This window comes from Eleutherodactylus coqui, chromosome 4 (genome assembly GCF_035609145.1).
Source record: "Eleutherodactylus coqui strain aEleCoq1 chromosome 4, aEleCoq1.hap1, whole genome shotgun sequence".
In the NCBI taxonomy this organism is placed as follows: Eukaryota; Metazoa; Chordata; class Amphibia; order Anura; family Eleutherodactylidae; genus Eleutherodactylus; species Eleutherodactylus coqui.
This window is the reverse complement of record NC_089840.1, coordinates 34,639,769-34,653,647: the sequence shown is the minus strand read 5'-3', so window position 1 is coordinate 34,653,647 and position 13,879 is coordinate 34,639,769. Positions and strand designations below refer to the sequence as shown.

General features: G+C 47.8%; 1 protein-coding gene across 2 annotated transcripts in view; it reads right to left on the bottom strand.

The window, feature by feature from the left end:
• LOC136625191 (uncharacterized) overlaps positions 1-12,467 on the bottom strand; it is a 50,436-nt gene extending 37,969 nt beyond the window's left edge. For both annotated transcript variants that reach the window (XM_066599208.1, XM_066599209.1), the window contains exon 1: positions 12,357-12,467. In XM_066599208.1, coding sequence (XP_066455305.1) covers positions 12,357-12,411 — 55 coding nt within the window. In that variant the 5' untranslated portion in view covers positions 12,412-12,467. The remainder of the gene's footprint in view (positions 1-12,356) is intronic.
• Between the last annotated feature and the right edge of the window lie 1,412 nt (positions 12,468-13,879).

The window sequence follows — 13,879 nt, the reverse complement described above, 5'->3', positions numbered from 1 at the left end:
CTCCGATACGGAGACAATAATGTGATGAATCGCAGCGCTGCCGGAACGTTAAAATATACCGCAATCCACAACAGCAGAGGGGCTTCCAGTAAGGACCGAGGAAGGCAGGTCGTAAGTGGAGATGCGGCGGCTCACAAATACCAACCTCACAAGGGCCGTCAGAGAGATGAATGACTGATGAAGAGGCTTTAACTGTTTATCTGCCTGCCTACTGTCCAACTCACAAATTAAATTACTCAAAAAAGATTAAACTTTGTTTGATTTGCGGTTGCTAACGGTAAAGAGACATTTCTGGTATAATGACACAGAAAATATGGATTCCCAACATGATGATATTAACTCCTTAAGGACCAGACACTTTTTAGGGATTTTACCCATGTGGTGGTTTTACTGCCCCCATTTCTTTTCCTTCAGATACCAAAATTATTTTTGCTATTTTCTTTTTTTTTTTCCATGACATATGGGGCTTTTTAAATTCTTTTTTCCTTGGCTCTCCCCCCCCCCCCCCCCTCCTTTTTTTAGTTATATTTTGAGCAATAAAAAGTAAAAAAAATATTTTAGTTTACTTTATAGTTGTTTTTTTTTAAAATTAGTATGTTTTCGCATGTTGTATCAGACGTTTTGATATAGAATATGTATAGTTTTCGATTACCGGGCGCACGCAGCGATAGTTTTAGTTGGTGTCGGTTTTCGGTCATTTGCTTTTTTATGTATATATTTTTATTTTATTCTGTAATTTCTTTAAACTTATTTTTGTAGATCTTTTTTTTACCATCTATGTCCCCCATGACGTCATATAAAACCTCTGGGGGTCATTAACATGGTATTTTATTTCATTTCACACTTTTCCACAGGAGCCCCAATTACAGGGGAAAACATCCCTCTGTAGTGACAATAGTCACTGGCAGAGCTAATCAGGGTCTTCTAGTACCCTGGAGCTCTGCTATTACGAGGAGCACATCACGCTTCTCCTCTGGGTCCTCAGTTGTGTCAGCGGAGGACTGGTCCTGCTCCTGTTTGATTGCAGAAGTAGAGGCTTTAATCCCGCACCGTACTTCTGCTATCGGCAGTGAATAAGGCCGCTTTCACCTGAGCGACAAAATCGTGCTGATTTCTCGCGATGCAGAAGTGCTACAAATCGCATGTATATGAAGCCCATCCTTTTCAATAGGTTACTTCATCACACGTTGCATCATGACACGAAAACGCGCTTTTCGTGCGATGCAACTTTTACAGTCGGAAGTCCTACTGTTTGTCCCTAAAGTAAGTCCTAGCAGCATTAAAAAAAATCAATACATTACCTAACAGGCGCTGTCCACTGCGCCGCACTTCTCCTCGCAAGTCCCTGGCACACTAGTCTGTAGCCTTCAGCCAGCGCTTCGTGGTGAGGGGGTCAAAAATCCTGCCTCCAGGAAATGCTGGCTCTGATTGGCTGAGCCACGGTGCTCGAGAACCAATTGCTGCCATCGTATTCACTGAAGACTACAGACAAGTGCCGCGGAACTGCCGGAGGAGAAGTGTGGAAGAGAAGTGCGGTGGAGCGGACAGCGCCTGTTAGGTAATGTATTGGGGTTTTGTTATGTTTATTTTTGAGGTAGGGCTTATATTTCAAGCCCCCCTGAAAATCCTGGCAAAAGAGCGCTACAAAGTGGCACAACTTTGTAACACCACAAAATCATGATATTGCAGCAAGAAAACGTAGCGATATCGCTTTGATTTTCTCACTGCAATATCACCGTCACCCGTGTGAAAGAAGCCTAAAGCCAAGGACCAAGCGCTGTATATTTACCTTGCTTGGTCTTTAAGGGGTTAATGAACCAGCGTGTCAGGGCTGGAACCCAGAAGCTTCTGTGTTCCAAGCAGCAGCTCTCCCTGCTGAGCTATCCAGCCGTCTAGACAGCTCCCCTGCTGGACTTAGCCATGTTACTGTACTCCCAGTCTGGTTCCCGGTCCTGGCTCCACCCTGTTCCTGATTGGGCAAACTATAAAAGCCCTCCCACTGCGTAATTATATATGAACAAAGTAGTCATCCGGTCATATTGTAAAGAACCTGTCTGCAGGGGAGTTTACATCGGCCAGGCGTTTGTGTACTGATGACAAGGATTATATACAGGAAAGCCATTACATTGCTAGATGATTGCAGAAAAGAGGATATTGTAATCTTTTGATCCAATGTGGCCCACACATCGCATTGGAAAATTACAGTAAGGGTCAATGATAGTCATCAGGAGGAGAGAAGACGAGGTTACACCGGTGAAGTATCCCCACGTCTACAACACAATATTCCACAGATTACAACAGAGTAGTCTCTATAATTAACTCATTAAGGACCAGCCGCGGTAAATGTACGGCGCCTGGTCCTGGGCTTAAAGCACCGCCGAAAGTAAAATTACGGCGGCGCTTTAAGCCTCCTGCCACTGCAATCAATTAAAGGCAGGACGGGTTATCAACTGTAAGTGACAGCTGATAATCGGGAGGAGAAGGCAGGAGGGGTTTTTAACCCTTCCTGCCTTTTCCTTCCCCGAGTACACAACGCTCAATGAGCACTGTGTACTAGAAAGTGAAAGTACAGTGTAACTTTCACTTCGGGAGCCCGGGGGGTCACGTGACTGTTGGGGTCCCCTGCTACAGCGGAGCTGGAGGGTCATACTAGACCCAGGCCAGCTCTGCCAGTGACCAATGTCACTACATAGGTTGCTTTTCCCTGTAACTGGGGTGTCTATGGATGCGGCTCCTATGGACGCCCTAGCTAGAGTGGGAAAGTGTCAAATAAAAATTTTTTTTTTTAAATGAATGTCCCTCAGAGGTCTTATATGACATCATGGGGGACATATGTATGTAATCATGTTTTTTTTTACTATCTAAGTAAATAAGAATTACAGAATAAAACAAGAAAGAAAATAACACAAAGCCGACGCCAACCAAAATCGTCGCAGTATGCGCCCTGTAATCCAAAACCATACATATTATATATCAAAACGTCCAAAACAAAATGAGGAACCCGTTCCCATACTTTATTTTAGCGTAAATATACTAAATTTAAAAAATTACTATAAATATTTTAAAAAATCATTTTTTTTAGCATTTTACCCCCAGTAAAACTAAAAAACGGAAAAAAAAAGTCCGTGAAAAATCGCCCTATGTCACGGGAAAAAAATGCAGTAAAAATAATTTTGGTAGCTAAAGAAAACAAAATAGGGCATTAAAACCATCACATGGGTAAAATCCCTAAAAAGTGTCTGGTCCTTAAAGGGGTTGTCCCGCGCCGAAACGGTTTTTTTTTTTTTTCAATAGCCCCCCCCGTTCGGCGCAAGACAAACCCGATGCAGGGATAAAAAAAAAAAACGGGTAGTACTTACCCGAATCCCCGCGCTCCGGTGACTTCTTACTTACCTTGTGAAGATGGCCGCCGGGATCTTCACCCTCGGTGGACCGCAGGTCTTCTGTGCGTTCCATTGCCGATTCCAGCCTCCTGATTGGCTGGAATCGGCACACGTGACGGGGCGGAGCTGCGAGGAGCAGCTCTCCAGCACGAGCGCCCCATTCAACACAGAGAAGACCGGACTGCGCAAGTGCGTCTAATCGGGAGATTAGACGCTGAAAATTAGATGGCACCATGGAGACGGGGACGCTAGCAACGGAACAGGTAAGTGAATAACTTCTGTATGGCTCATAATTAATGCACGATGTACATTACAAAGTGCATTAATATGGCCATACAGAAGTGTATAACCCCACTTGCTTTCGCGGGACAACCCCTTTAAGGGGTTAAAGAGGTTTTCTCAGGGAGAATACTATTGATAACCTAACAGGATAGGTCACCAATAGTTGGTCAGTTTGGGTCCATCGTTCAGGACCCCGTCCGATCAGCTGATTGTACGCCCACTGACAGTGAAGCAATTACACAGGGGGCGGAGCGGACAGCGGAAGTCTCTGCTCCGACCTCTGTAAAGTGGCCGGCGCTTGTAAGTACAGGCACGGCTCACGTTAATTTCAATTAGAGCTGCGCTTGCAGTTACAAGCGCTGGCCACTTCACAGGAGGCAGGAGCAGAGACGTTCGCTGTCTGCTCCAACCCTTGTGTAATCGCAGGCGTCCTGATCACTCAGAATAGGCGCGTCAAACAATTGTGCCTCTCAGAACCAATGGTTCATAAGAAGAAATGTTAGAAACACAAAAAAACTTGTAGTTAAAAATATAGGACATGCATGATTGCAATGCATGCATCTACAGTCCGTGCTGCGCGAAAAGATGTCCTGACCTATCTTAGGTGCGGGCGGCGCAGGAGTTTCAACTGCCCGGATGATCCAGAGTTCAAGCTGCCCAAAGACTATTCATGGGCGACTGCAGCTTAATTAAAGCATGTGGGTTTGTTTTCAATGGAAGCCGTCCGATCTGTGGCACACCCGGAACTGTCACTCCGGGTGTGCTGCAAGTCCTATGGGAAAGCAGGAGATTAAAAAAAGTTTAAAAATCTCCGGGCACACTCGCCCACATGCATGGAGTAGACGCCGGACAACTTGCACGCATCTGGACTGGTAAGTAATGTCCTCATGCCACGGGCAGGGTGGGATCCCGCGGCGGGGCTCCTGCCCACGGAACCCGACCCGCCCGTGGACATGAGGCCTTTAGCTATGTCCAAGGCTCAGAAAAGAAGATTAAAAATCATTAGAAGTATTTCTGCCGACCCCAGGGAATTCCAAACAGCAGCGGCGGAGTGAAGCTCAGGAAAAATTGCCCATTCACATGATATTAAGTGCAGTTTAGTAGCAATTTATTTTTTTTTTGACGCCCCTATTCTGCGCTAAAACCAAGCCTGTGTGAAAGAGCCCTCAGAAATATTAACCTATTCTTAACATGAATGAGGACATTACAAGCAGGTCGTAGTTTGCCTGCAGAGAGGTATGTCCACTTGTGGATGATACAAGTATATGGTGCCCAGTAACATGGGTGCTTCTAATGTTAACAGAAAGGATTTTACAAGCTTCTCCTTTATGAACTGTTCCACCGCACATGTAGTGCATCTCATCAGTTGTTCCTCATGTAAAGTACAATATGTGGGATCAACCATAAGACCGCTATAACAATGTATTGCGGAGCAGATATAGGATTCCATGCTGGTAACCGCAGAACTTCTGCAGTATGGAGACACTTTCCAGCTGTACATTCTTATGTCATTTCCGGTTCTGGGTCTCGAGAGGCTTCACAAGCCTCATAGGGGCGCTGACTGGGAGGCAAAACAGAGAAGTAGAGAAGCCTTTTGTATCATGCTTCTGGACAGTCGCCATCCTGGAGGCTTGAATTACCGTTCGGATTTACTTTATAGGTCCCTGGCTGCCATGACAACAGATTGGCACCCCACAATCTCATCGTGGTGGGACTGTTCGGGACCCCTGAACTCTGATCAGGCCATTTAAATGCTGCGGTCAGAATTGGCAGCATTTAAAGGGTTAACAGCCATGATCAGTGTGAATGTTGATCGCGTTTGTTGCCGGCAGATGTCAGCTGTGAAAAATATTTGGCGCCCACATTGTATAGACGGCGATCGGCTCCTGATCCGCCTCCATGATGTAACTGTATGTCCTGGAGACTATGTCCTAAATTTGATTTGCAGAATCCGTGCGGGAGATCCACAAATCAAGCCGCCCTTAGGGAAGCACTGGGGGTCCGCAAATTAATTAAAGCATGTGGATTTGATTTACGGATCTTTTGATCCGGAAAACAAATCGCAGCAAGCTCCATTTTTGGGTGGGTCCCGCACGGGCAGCTTCCATTGAAGTTAGTCCGATCCGTGGCACACCCGCAGCTGACACCGCGGACGTGATGCAGATCCGCGGGAAAGCAGGGGCAAAAAAAAACAAACTGTACTGTGCATGTCCAACAGCGAGCCATGCGCAGTACAGCGAACCCGGAAGTGAAGAGATCCGCGCAGATGATGCTGCCGGGAAAATGCAGGCACGCAGGGCTCACTGGCTATAAGCAGGGCCGGAATCCCTGAGGGATTCCCTGCACGGAATCTGACCCACGTGTGGACGTTGGGCCTTAAGGGGTTAAAGTAGATTTTCTAATTGCAAGATATACACAAACGGATGCCAACCGATACATTCAAGTTATATGTTTAAAAAAAACCATTAATGCGTGGAAACAACATCGCCCAAGAATGGGGTTCATAGTAGTGCGAGATTTGCGCGTTCGCTTTTCATTCCTCATTCAGTTTCTGCGCGCAGGAAAACTGAACACCGGATCGGCCGAGTAAACAGGCAGTATCACTTATGAACGACGGCCTGTTTATGGAGAATAGAGTCAGCGGCTGGAACAATCCCCGGTCCGCTCCGCCTCCATTCACCCAGCAGCGATACTTCTTGTATGAAAGCACAGGAACGATTACACTGCCCAACGATGATTTTGTTTCGAGATGAAAATCAGCGTATTTTTATGTATTTCCATCTGTTGCATTCAAAAATCACCATAAAAATGGCCAATTAGCTCTTGCTTTAGAGATACAGGGACATGTCATTTTTTAGAGTTTACATTTTTTTTTTTTTTTTTAGGGGGGGGGGGGGGAGTGGTCAAACCTCTCAACTGACATAACACAACGTTCTCCATATGTTTGTAGGTTATAAACATAATAAATGTTGCTATGACTGCGTTTCATATTGTTCCTGTTTTTCAGAATTTCTGGTTTTTCGAGTGCTTTTGAAGTGTAAAATGTGCTATATCAGATTTCGGGTGAAAAGATTCGGGGGGCAGGGGAAGGCGTGGAGGAGCGGGGGGTAGCAGCGGGGAGCCCTTTCTCTCTCCCTCTCCCCCCCACTCCCCGCTGCAACCCCCCACTCACCCACGGCGCCCTCCGAATCTTTTAGCCCGAGTACGGAAGTACTCGAAAATCGCGGTACTCGGGCGAAAAAGGGGCGTGGCCGAGTAGGTTCGCTCATCTCTATTAGTGAATAATTTTTGCTACATTTGTGGTGAAATAACATTTTCATCACAAAATGCAATCTGACGCCTCTTGTGAAGACTGCCTATCATCATTATTTTGGTATGAAGGTCGGGGACCGGGATAAGTCATCGGCTCCACATATACCTTGCAACTCTTGTTCCGTTAGGCCTCATGTCCACGGGGAAAATCAGGCCCGCTACAGATTCTCCATGGAGAATCCGTAGCGGGTTCCTCCTGCCCCGCGGACATGAGCGCTTAAAATAAGAATAAACTTACCCGCAGCGGACCGGGCAGGTCTTCTCTTCTTCACGGCCGGATCTTCTTTCTTCGGCCGGTGGATGTACTCGGCACGCATGCACCGGGCAAATCCGCCGGGCCAAAGAAAAAAGATCCTGCCGTGAAGAAGAGAAGACCTGCCCGGTCCGCTGCGGGTAAGCCGAACGGCTTCCATAGGCTTCAATAGAAGCATGCGGGAGCTGTCCCCGCGGGAGACCCGCACGAAACTGGAGCATGTCACGTTTTTTTTTATGCTCCATTTTATTTTTATTCACTTTTATTGACCATCCGCGGGTATTTATCTACCCGCGGGTGGTCAATGCATCCCTATGGGATGCGGATCCACATGCGGGTGATCCGCTGCGGATTTAAAAATTATATTTTGCCCGTGGACATGAGGCCTTAAACTACGAGAATGGCTGAAAAATAAAATCAATCTATGGCTTTTGCTGTGCCTTATGGTTTGGAGGGAGCCTACAAACCATACAGATGAGGGCTATTTCTGCTTGACTCCTACTGTAAAGGCAGGATTGTCAATGAAGCAAACAGGAACAGTTCAATACCCCAATCTTCCATCTGCTAGTCGACCTATTCCACATTCAGATAGTTTATCAGTTCCTACTCCACCCCAACATAATGAGCTTGAAGTAGAAAATGAAGAAAGCGTGGAAAGAGAAGAACCCAACAAGCCTTTCCCATCCTATGATCCTGACTTTGAGGTAAAAGATGATACCCCGCACAGACTGAGTCAAGCGGAATCGAGTGACCTTGACTGGTCAAAGGAGAAGGCGGAACTTCTAGGGTCAAGACTACAGCAATGGAATCTTCTCCAACGTGATGTCAGGGTCTCACAGTACAGAGAACGTCAGAGGGATCTGAAATGTCTGAATTTGAACCATGATCCAACTCAACGGAGGTCATTCATAGACTCCTCCAAGCTTAGTTTGAAAGCTGTATTAGTTCATGATGGCAACAGTCTTCCTTCTATTCCCATTGGTCATGCAGTTCACATGAAGGAGACTTATGCAAACATGACAGCCCTCCTCGACTTAATCAAGTATGCTGAACACAAGTGGAAAATCTGTGGCGATCTAAAGGTCATCGTTATGCTCTTAGGAATGCAACTGGGGTACACTAAATACTGTTGCTTTTTATGTATGTGCGACAGGTACTATTGTACCTTGTCACCACCGAACGTTAGGGGTGGTGACAAGGGAGCAACTGTCAAACAATTAAGTAACGCCCCCAGCTTCTGATTGGCTGGGGGGGCGTTACTAAATTCACACAGGGCAGGACAGCTAAAGCCGGTGAAGGAGACCAGACAGTGCCGTTTTCACACAGCACGAATACAGCGGCGAGCCTGGGAGTGGCAGCTGTGGCTTTCATCCTGCAAGTGCCCTCCACAGATGGCAGGTGGACCGCGGCAACACTGGGAGCAGCGGCAGAGGCGCCGGCTGACGCACACCGACAGCTGACCAGAACAGTGAGTCACTGGGGGAATTGGCGGCCGGGACCGAGGTGACAGCCAGCTCGGCGACAGGCAAAAAGTGGACGCACGGAGAACTCAGGGGGGTGCTGGGACAGATGCAACCTGTGTAGTGAAGTTGTGCCCGTGCTGGAGGGTTAGGGTAAGGGGTTATTTGTCCGTTGAGGCTTACATTTTTAGCTGTAAAGGCCTCAGCGTTTGCAGCTAATAATGTACGCCTAACAGGAACACTAACCCCTTACCCTAACCCTCCAGCACGGGCAAAACATCACTACACATGCTTCTGCTAGGACCTTAAGGCCCCTTGTCCACGGCCGTGAATCACGCCGTCTGAAGCTTTCCATAGCGTTGCTATGGAAAGGGACGGCCCCCTGTCCACGAGCGGAGAATCATTGAGATTCTCCGCTCGCGGCTGGCAATTTGCAGCATGCTGCGAATTGCAGCGATTCTCCGCGATCAGCCTGTCTGTCACATTAGGCTGACAGCGGAGATCCGTCTGCGGGTCCTGCTCACGGGCGGCGGCTCCCGTGGCAGAGATCCCGCCGCGGGATACCGCAATGCCCGTGGACAGGGGGCCTTAAAGACCTTACAGAAGTCACCCAATCGGGAGCTAGGGGTATGACAGGAGCATTCCTCCATCCAAGCCCTGTTAAACCTCTAGCTTCCTGGTGGTGACAAGATACAATAATACCGTGACAGGCAGTAAGGATAGGAAATCATATTACATTCAAGCAGACTGGCCTGCAAGTAATCTTGACGTTGCCGAGCCTCTCGTGGACACAAAAGATGTTCTTCTATCCTTCATATAAAGCTGGGTTTAATGAAACATTTTGTCAAATGTATGAACCAGGAAGGACAGGCATTAAGTACTTAAGAGACCAATTTCCTAAATTGAGTGATGCAAAGGTTAAGGAAGTTATTTTTGTTGGGCCATAAATTCGACAACTTCTAAACGATCCTGCGTCAGACCAAGTTTTAAAGGGAAAAGAATAGGAAGCTTGGTAAGCCTTAAAGGGAGTTATTCATGGATGATAACCACACTCAGTTTGTGACCGTACTTCTGGAAAAATACCATCAACTCGGATGCAACATGTCCCTTAAAATCTATTTTCTCCACTCCCACCTAGACTTCTTCCCTCCTACTCTGTTTCCCTGAAAATAAGACCCTGTCTTATATTATTTTTTGCCCCAAAAGAGGCAGCAGGCCTTATTTTCAGGGGATGTCTTATTATAGTTACCTATCAGGACCAGTCCAAGCCATTCCTGCGGCTCGCCGGAGCTCTGACACGCTTATTGCAGTTCTCGGCCGGCCACAGATCATCATTTTCTGGTTATGAGATTCACAAATTCCGCCTCCAGGAAATGTTGGCTCTGATTGGCTGAGCATCGCTCGATGAACCAATCACAGCCATTGGATTGGTTCATCGAGTGCTGCAGTGGTTGGCTGAGCAGCGCTCGATGAACCAATCACAGCCATCTCATTGGTTCATCGAGTGCTGCAGTGATTGGCTGAGCATCGCTCGATGAACCAATCACAGCCATCGCATTGGTTCATCGAGTGCTGCAGTGATTGGCTCAGTTCCCTCAGAACGCATCGCCCATTGTTGGCCGGAAAACACATTGAACGCCGTGCATCATGCATTGTAGACAATGGGAAACACTTGCCGATCCTCCGACGCAGCTGAAAGCGCCCTGCAGGATCACAGCTGTACGGTAGTGATGCGAGGCGGTTTTAGCACATTAGCGCCTCGCATCCGCGGGACATCGCACGTTCCCGAGCGCAATATAAGGCTGAGTTCAACGACCTGTTATCGAGCTCGGTCGTGTGAAACCAGCCTAAGGCTAGGTTCACACAGGGCGGATTTGCCGCGGTTTTGCAGCAGTAGATCCGCCCGCGGCCGCTAATCTTGGGATTAGCCAGCCATGTGGATGAGATTTCTCAGAAACCTCGTCCACGCGGGACGGCTAATCCGCTGCGGTAAGTCCGGCTGAAACCGCGGCTGCGGCGACCGCAGCCGCGGTTTCAAAAGAAGCAGCAGGTCTGTTTACCTTTCCTTTTTTGTTTATTTACGTCGCGGCCGCGCTCTCCTCTATGGGAGCGCTGGCCGCAACGGAAAAGCATGCGGCCGAGCCGCTTCAAAGCCGCCGCCGCTTAATCCGCGGCGGTTCTCCCGGCGGAAATCTCGCGGTTTTTGCTGAGGCCAAACTGCGAGATTTCCGACGGGAATCCGCCCTGTGTGACCCCAGCCTAAAGCTAATTTCACACGGGTGAGTGTGATATATTACGCTCGGGAACGTGCGATGTCCCGCGGATGCGAGGCGCTAATGTGCTAAAAGCGCCTCGCATCGCTTCAGGAGGATCCTAGTGCTTTCAATGGGAAGCCCAGCATCGGCGTCGCGTGCACCTCGTACGGCGGGCAATGTTTTTAATTTAATACAAGGGGCGAGGCATTCTGAGAGAGAGACTACAGATGGGGCAGGCGATGGGGGGAAAAATTGTCGTACATGGCCACATTCAGAAGGATGGAGTTCAGATTCGTGCGCGATTCGTACATCCCGCGACGCACAAAAATGACACGATTTTCTTGGCCGTGTGACGGCGGTCTGAGGGTGTGTTCACAGCAAGTCTGACAATTATTGTGGAACGGTGTCCACGCAGAAATATGCTTCATCTCTGACAACAGTCCGCACCCATCCACACCCCGCTGACACCCACCCACACCCCGCTGACGTCCACCCACACCCCGCTGACACCCCTCCACACCCCGCAGACACCCCTCCACACCCCGCTGACGCCCATCCACACCCCGCTGACGCCCCTCCACACCCCGCTGACACCCCTCCACACCCCGCAGACACCCCTCCACACCCCGCTGACGCCCATCCACACCCCGCTGACGCCCCTCCACACCCCGCTGACGCCCCTCCACACCCCGCTGACACCCCTCCACACCCCGCAGACACCCCTCCACACCCCGCAGACACCCCTCCACACCCCGCTGACGCCCATCCACACCCCGCTGACACCCCTCCACACCCCGCAGACACCCTTCCACACCCCGCTGACGCCCCTCCACACCCCGCTGACGCCCCTCCACACCCCGCTGACGCCCATCCACACCCCTCTGACGCCCCTCCACACCCCGCTGACGCCCATCCACACCCCGCTGACGCCCATCCACACCCCGCTGACGCCCATCCACACCCCGCTGACACCCCTCCACACCCCGCTGACACCCATCCACACCCCGCTGACGCCCACCGAAAGGTCTTGTCGCGGATCTTGTAGTAAAATTCGGGTTGGATTTTCTGAAGAAAACTAAACTTCTCAAGCAAAAATTAACTATAAATGAGATTTGTGCAGGTCAGCCGGGAGCCGACCAGATCGGCCGATGAGGAGCTGCCGCCCACATGGTACAGTACAGTACAGTATAGTACGGTACAGTGCGGGGCGGGCGCCATGACCGCCGGCTGTGAGGTAAATCTCCCGCCCTGTTATCAGCTACGCTCAGCTCTCCGGCCGCGGGGTGACGGCTCCATGTCTCCTGATGGCCGCGGCCCCGGGTGTGGCCGCCCCTCGTCCCCCACTCCTCTCACTAGTTCCCCGGTGTGGCCGCTCCTCTCACCAGTTCCCCGGTATCACCCCGTCACTCACCCTGGCAGTAGCCGAAGACCCCGAGCAGCAGGAGAAGCGCAGCCGCGGACTCCATCACCGCACCGTGTAGCCGAGCTCCGGGGGCCGCAGGGCGGGGAGGGGGAGCGGCGCTGAAAACGAAACTGAAAATAGGAGAACTGTCATATCGTAGAAAACAGTAATAACCCGGATGTATAACGGCCGAGAGTGATATTAGATGTTTACTATATACCCCTACACTTTATAATCCCTTCATGTGATATTATATACTTACTATATACCCCTACACGTTATAATCCCCTCAGGTGAGGTATTATATACTTACTATATACCCCTACACGTTATAATCCCCTCATGTGAGGTATTATATACTTACTATATACCCCTACACTTTATAATCCCCTCATGTGATATTATATACTTACTATATACCCCTACACTTTAGAATCCCCTCATATGTGATATTATATACTTATTATATACCCCTACACTTTATAATCCCCTCATGTGATATTATATACTTACTATATACCCCTACACTTTATAATCCCCTCATGTGATATTATATACTTACTATATACCCCTACACTTTATAATCCCCTCATGTGATATTATATACTTACTATATACTCTAATACTTTGTAATCCCCTCACGTGTGATATTATATACTTACTATATCCCCGTACACGTTATAATCCCCTTATGTGATATTATATACTTACTATATGCCCCTACACTTTATAATCCCCTCATGTGATATTATGTACTTACTATATACTCTAATACTTTGTAATCCCCTCATGTGATATTAGATGTTTACTATATACCCCTACACGTTATAATCCCCTCATGTGAGGTATTATATACTTACTATATACCCCTACACTTTATAATCCCCTCATGTGATATTATATACTTACTATATACCCCTACACTTTATAATCCCCTCATGTGATATTATATACTTACTATATCCCCCTACACTTTATAATCCCCTCATGTGATATTATATACTTACTATATACCCCTACACTTTATAATCCCCTCATGTGATATTATATACTTACTATATACCCCTACACTTGATAATCCCCTCATGTGATATTATATACTTACTATATACCCCTACACTTTATAATCCCCTCATGTGATATTATATACTTACTATATACCCCTACACTTTATAATCCCCTCATGTGATATTATATACTTACTATATACTCTAATACTTTGTAATCCCCTCACGTGTGATATTATATACTTACTATATCCCCGTACACGTTATAATCCCCTTATGTGATATTATATACTTACTATATGCCCCTACACTTTATAATCCCTTCATGTGATATTATATACTTACTATATACCCCTACACGTTATAATCCCCTCATGTGAGGTATTATATACTTACTATATACCCCTACACGTTATAATCCCCTCATGTGAGGTATTATATACTTACTATATACCCCTACACTTTATAATCCCCTCATGTGATATTATATACTTACTATATACCCCTACACTTTATAATCCCCTC